Source organism: Lipotes vexillifer, unplaced genomic scaffold, assembly GCF_000442215.2.
Source record: "Lipotes vexillifer unplaced genomic scaffold, Lipotes_vexillifer_v1.1 scaffold1569, whole genome shotgun sequence".
NCBI classification, from domain to species: domain Eukaryota; kingdom Metazoa; phylum Chordata; class Mammalia; order Artiodactyla; family Lipotidae; genus Lipotes; species Lipotes vexillifer.
The window spans coordinates 201,931-208,209 of record NW_006789285.1 but is presented as its reverse complement, the minus strand read 5'-3'; the positions used below and the strand labels follow the sequence as shown (position 1 = coordinate 208,209).

The window sequence follows — 6,279 nt, the reverse complement described above, 5'->3', positions numbered from 1 at the left end:
TTTTTTTGCTGTACACGGGCCTCTCACTGTTGTGGCCTCTCCCATTGTGGAGCACAGGCTCCGGACACACAGGCTCAGTGGCCATGGCTCATGGGCCCAGCCGCTCTGCAGCATGTGGGATCCTCCCAGACTGGGGCACGAACCCGTGTTCCCTGCATCGGCAGGCGGACTCTCAACCACTCCGCCACCAGGGAAGCCCTCTTTTCATTCTTTTTTAATTATTCTGGTCCTTGGCAGTCATTTCCACCATTCTGTCTTCCAGCTCACTTATTAATTCTTCTGTCTCAGTTATTTTGCTATTGATTCCTTCTAGTGTATTTTTCATTTCTTTCATTGTGTTGTCCATCACTGTTTGTTTTTTAGTTCTTCTAGGTCCTTGTTAATCATTTCTCATATTTCCTCGATCCATGCCACAGGCCATTAAATTCTGCCTTGAGGAAACAGTGAAAAGAGCCTGTACATTATTCTCCTCAGAACTTTAGTCAAGTCCTGCTCAGCTGCAAGCTGAGGGCAACCCCCCTGCTGTTCATTCCTAGAGTTAAGTGAGTCACACAAGTTCAGGGGTCCACGATGCATCACACACCATCAGGCATGAAACCGTGTGGAATCTTGCTTTGGAATCTTGGACTGACTGTATTGTGGCTCTCAAAAGAGTTAAGGTACAGTCTTATCCTGAGAGAGAAGCCATGCCTAATTTTGGAAAGTCTGATATCAATTCCATTTGATGGAATGGAAACATCTACCAAACTATACTGTGAAATTTTCAAAATCAATGAAACAGAACCACAGCTACATCCATGGCATTTTACATATATGCTTTTATTTCAAGTAATAGTTAACTCATTTTTTTTTTTTTGTGGTACGCAGGCCTCTCACTGTTGTGGCCTCTCCCGTTGCGGAGCACAGGCTATGGATGTGCAGGCTCAGCAGCCATGGCTCACGGGCCTAGCCGCTCCACGGCATATGGGATCTTCCTGGACCGGGGCACGAACTCGTGTCCCCTGCATTGGCAGGCAGACTCTCAATCACTGTGCCACCAGGGAAGCTCCATTATAGTTTATTAAAAAAAATTTTTTTTAATAATTTTATTTTATTTGGCCATGCCATGGGCATGAGGGATCTTAGTTCCCCAACCAGGGATCGAACCCATGTCCCCTGCATTGGGAGCATGGAGTCTTAACCACTGGACCACCAGGGAAGTCCCTCATTATATTTTAAAATAACATTATTATTTTCAGAGTTATAAGCCATACTGTGCCTCAAATTATGTGAGTTCCTGTTGAGATTAATGTGACCAAGTCATTTTATTTATTTTGCTTTTCAACTAGCAAATGTTTTTTGCTTAGATGCTTAGTTTATAAAGGTGATTTAAAAACAGTACTATCTCTGTTTCCCAAGAAAGCATTTAGGAAGGTCTAAACAGTACAACATAGAGGATGATCATCTTCTACTATAGCTCACTTTACATACTCTTGTTTTGAGTGTGTTAATGAAAGAACTAATGATACCAAGATTATTGAATGAATGAATAATTGCAGATACTTGGTATTGTGGACAGAACCTGTGAACATGATGGGGTATCCCTGTGGGAGAATCATCATGAGAATATCTGTATTCATTTTCTATTGCTGCATAAAAAAATTACCAAAAACTTGGTGGCTTATAGCAACTTATTTATTATCTCACAGTTCTGCATGTCCAGGCACAGAAGTCGATGTTTGCTACTGATGTTCTCACAAGGCCGAAATTTAGGTGTCAGTGGGGACTATGGTATCATCTGAAGTTTGGAGCACTCTTTTAAGCTAATTTAGGTTGTTGGAAGAATTCAGTTTCTTGAGGCTGTACAATGAAGGTTCCAATTTTTTCTTGCTGGCTGATAGCTGGAAGGTAGCTTTCATCTCCTAGAGGCTACCCATAGATCTTAGCCAATGTGGCCTTCCTACTACGTGGTAGCTTACCTCAAGGCCTACAGGAGAATCTCTCGGATTTCTTAGAAGCTCTTCTAAGCTCACCTTATTAGGTCCAGCCCCCAAAGCAGCATCTCCTTATTGACAGTCAAAGTCAGCTGATGAGGGACTATAACCACATCTGCAAAATGCTTTCAAATTTGCCATATAACATAATCTAACAATGGCCATATCATCATGGGAGTATCATCAGGGCATAACTGGCTTATGGTGAATGATTGCTTAAAATAGCACACTGTGAACATGACCCTATAAACAAATGACTGTAATAGGATTTTATAATCATTTATGTAAACATTAAATTTTATATCACTTTACAAGTTACAAAGTGCCTGTACATATTCTGCATCATTTGATTGTCATGACTTCCTGTCAGAGAGGTACAGTAGATAATTAGTCCAACGTTACAGGTGAAAAAACCAAGGTTCAAAGCAGCTAAGAGGTTGCCCAAAGCTTTACAGAAAATTAGTAGTGGAGTTGGGCTTCAGCCCAAGGTCTTTTCACCCTATAGTTCAGTCCTCTTTTTTGCTAATTCTGAGTTTTCATACTGTGTTTGGTAAGGTTCCAAGGAGATCTCAGGGATTACGGTAAGACCTCAGAGTGAAAGTAGGGCTAAGTGTTGCTACAGCGGCTCTACTTTTGTTTGTTCTATATATTGGGGGTTCTACACAAGCTTTAATAACCACTGAACTTCATCATGCTGCCTTGAACAAGGTAAAGAAGAATGCTTACAAAAAATCTTTAGTTTAAAAAATGATTTAGATAGCTGTATATAAAAAGCCAAGAGTCTATTCCAGTAAAGTTTTAAGAAGCTGTCATTTCTTGCAGCAGTTGTTGAACCTTTTATAAAGAAAGAAAGATAGAAAAAACAAAAAGAACCACATTAAATAGTTGGTTTGAAATGTACACTTAGGAAAAAATGACAAACCCCACCTCCTTCACTTTTTAAATATATGTCAAAAAAATTACCTTCTTAATGTCTGGTCTTTTATTTTTCTTTTCATGCAGACATTGACTGGCAACAGAGTACATAGTTTCAATGGAAGTGGAATCAATGTCATTCATCTTCGTATCAATATAATCTTCAATTGTCTTTTCTTCATCTTCAATTTCTTCTTTAATATCCAGCTTTAAGACAAATGTTAAAACTTTGAGTGTCAAATGAAAGGGAAACAAATCAGATAAATTTATAAATGTATTTATAAATAAATATAAATTATATTTATATTATAATTAACTTATATTATCAATTATATTATAAAAGAATACATTTAAATTATTTAATCTACATCATAATAACATTTACTCTTAGTTTACTATCTACCGTTGTAACCTTATTAAGAATTGAAGACATCTAGGAGAAACTATTTATTTATTTACTTACTTATGCATACATATATATCTCCCTCCTAGAAACTTTCAGCCATTTGCCTATTGTTTTTTTCTTTCTTTTTTTTTTTTTTTGCGGTAAGCGGGCCTCTCATTGTTGTGGCCTCTACCGTTGCGGAGCACAGGCTCCGGACGCGCAGGCTCAGCGGCCATGGCTCACGGGCCCAGCTGCTCCGCAGCATGTGAGATCTTCCCAGACCAGGGCATGAACTCGTGTCCCCTGCATCGTCAGGCGGACTCTCAACCACTGTGCCACCAGGGAAGCCTGCCTATTTATGTGACTGAGCTAACTGCTCTCATGTACTCAGCAGTATTTACTGGCGGCCAGCACAAGGAGGTCTGCTTCTTTGCTGTGCTTCTGATGATGCAATTCCAGCTTCTGAATGCAGACCCCTCCCTGCACAGGCACACTTCTCTATGCATACTCACACTGTTGAATGGAAGAGAAAGAGGGAGGAGGAGAAAGGGGGCAGGGCCACGATGAAAAGATAATCAATAGGGAGAGAGGTAGAGGACTAGGATGGTGTAGTGGGTTGAGTGGTGGCCCCCAAAAGATATGTCCAAGTCCTAATCCCCAGAACCTGTGAATGTGACTGTATTTGGAGAAAAGGTCTTTGCAGATGTAATTAAGCTAAGCATTTTGAGATGAGATCATCCTGGATTACCCAGGTGGGCCCTACATCCAATGACAAGCAACTGTTCAAGAGACAGAAAGAAGAAGAAAAAAAAAAGACACAAAGGAGAAGACAATGTGACCACAGAGGCAGAAACTGGAGGGATGTACGTACAAGTCAAGGAATGTCAACAGCCCCTGGAAGCTGGAAGAGGCAAGGGAAGACTCACCCCTAGAGTCTCCAGAGGGAATGTAGCCCTGAAAAAATTTTTATTTCAGACTTCTGGCTTCCAGAACTATGAGAGAATAAACTTGTCATTTAAAACCCTACTTTGCAGTAATTTTTTCCTCCTATATTTTTCATCTACACACTTTCTCTGTATAATCCAATCAACACACAAAGCTTTGGCATGCCTGTATGTGAACAGCGCAAAAATTGTAACTCCAGCCCAGGCTTCTTTCCTGACCTCCAAGAACCAATGGGACAGAGGATTTTATTTCTTTGATAAGACAAAATTTCACTATGTGCTACTGTAAAATATTATGAAATATTACAAAAATATTAACTTTTCACAACTATGTTTTATAAATATATTTTAATGTGAAATATTATATAGCATGTAATATTCATTACTACATATCCAGGAACCCATGGAAAGCTTTGTAATATATAGTTTTATAAGGGACACTTGTAGCAATATTGTAATATAGAGATATTATACTTATGGTATTTCTTAAAAGTATGGCACCAAGCCTTTGAGCAAATATATTATACCTTTTGACTTTCTAATCCTCATTCTAGGGAAATAATCTGGTATACACATGTCTGAATTTGTCACACTGGTTTGTTCCATTAGAACACATAAATTAGAATAAAGTCAGTGTAGTTATTTAACTAATTTTAAGAAAAACTTATATATAGTACTAGGTATTTCTATAAGTCTTTAATTTTATTAGAGGACTCTCCAAGTTCTTAAAATTTAATATATAGGAAAAAAAAAAGCATGGCATAATTTTCCTATAGTTTTAGCATTCAGTTAGTCTATTTATATAATTGTCAATGAATGCCTAATATAACACACAGGTAAAGTTTTCTATGATAACTTTATTAAAAAAAATACTCCATAATAGAAATGGATAAAGAATTTTATTAGCAATTCTATTCTGATATAAATTTCAAAGGAAGCAAATGTTGCTTTTCCTCTCTGCTGTTAGTAATCACCATGAAAATAACAAAATAAAAATATACTGGAGGAGACCTCAGAAATCATATAGCTCTATTGTGATTTTAGACACAAAGAAACTAGAACATAGAATATATGTGTCTTTTCCAAGCTTCACAAATATTTCAAGGCAGGGCTGAGATTAGAAATATTTGATGCTCTTTCCATATGCCGCTATGTAATTGCCAACAGAAAGACTGCCAATAGAAAATGACATTTCTAGATGCCAAATTTACCCACAGAAATTTAGATCCTAAATGCAAATAGAAAAGGACTGGAAAAAGTGAAATCTTTCAATTACCAATAACTGAGGTTCACGGTGTTCATCCACAGCTGGAAGTCCAGTTATTATTTCTAGTAAAACCTAAGAAGAAAGTAAAATCCATTAATATGACTCAAGAAAACATATAGAAACTAGAAGGAACATGGCTCTTGATTATGAAATCTGATGAACAATTTCCACACACTGCATTATGCCCTTTAGGCATGAAAGCAGAAAGAACACGAGCTGTGGTCATTTCTCACCACTCTTTCTTCTCGGACACCTCAGATCCCACCCATACCCACAAGCAGTTCTTTTCTACTGGCAACTTACTAAACAATCAGCACCCCCTCAACATGTGTTCTGGACACTGCTTTTCCTGTCTTGCAGAGGATTTTTCACAAGAATAATTTTCTCTGGTTCTTAGGAGAATATTATTTTCTAAACCTCAGGCATATCCTAGAACCCTGTGCCTTAACTTCACAGTACTATGAAGATAAATATCCATAAATGAAACACATATGAATAAATAAGATAAAGAAGCACCCAATTTCTCCAACCACTCCCATCCACTCCTCATACCATCATAAAAGTTATTAGGAACAGACTGGTAGATCAGAAAATGCCAAAGCATATTTCCTTCAAAAAATATTTCATTTTTAAAACATGACATTAAAGTGCATACTGTATGATACAATTTGTTTTATGCATTAATTCAAGTTTCATATTAATTCATGTGGTAAAAAATTATTTCTTGCAGTAATTTCAGAAATCAATTTAAAAGTTTTACAAATTCAGAGTAGTTTTTATAATTTTCTCATTTAA

At 37.4% G+C, this 6,279-nt stretch overlaps 1 protein-coding gene across 3 annotated transcripts in view; it reads right to left on the bottom strand.

The window, feature by feature from the left end:
• Positions 1-1,660: 1,660 nt before the first annotated feature.
• IRAK4 (interleukin 1 receptor associated kinase 4) overlaps positions 1,661-6,279 on the bottom strand; it is a 30,298-nt gene continuing 25,679 nt past the window's right edge. Inside the window, exons 10-12 of one of the 3 annotated variants that reach the window (XM_007462449.1) lie at positions 5,494-5,556; positions 2,937-3,095; positions 1,661-2,807 (exon numbers count right to left, since the gene is read on the bottom strand). In XM_007462449.1, coding sequence (XP_007462511.1) covers positions 2,772-2,807; positions 2,937-3,095; positions 5,494-5,556 — 258 coding nt within the window. In that variant the 3' untranslated portion in view covers positions 1,661-2,771. The remainder of the gene's footprint in view (positions 2,808-2,936; positions 3,096-5,493; positions 5,557-6,279) is intronic. The other 2 variants (XM_007462451.1, XM_007462450.1) reach the window with 2 other exon arrangements.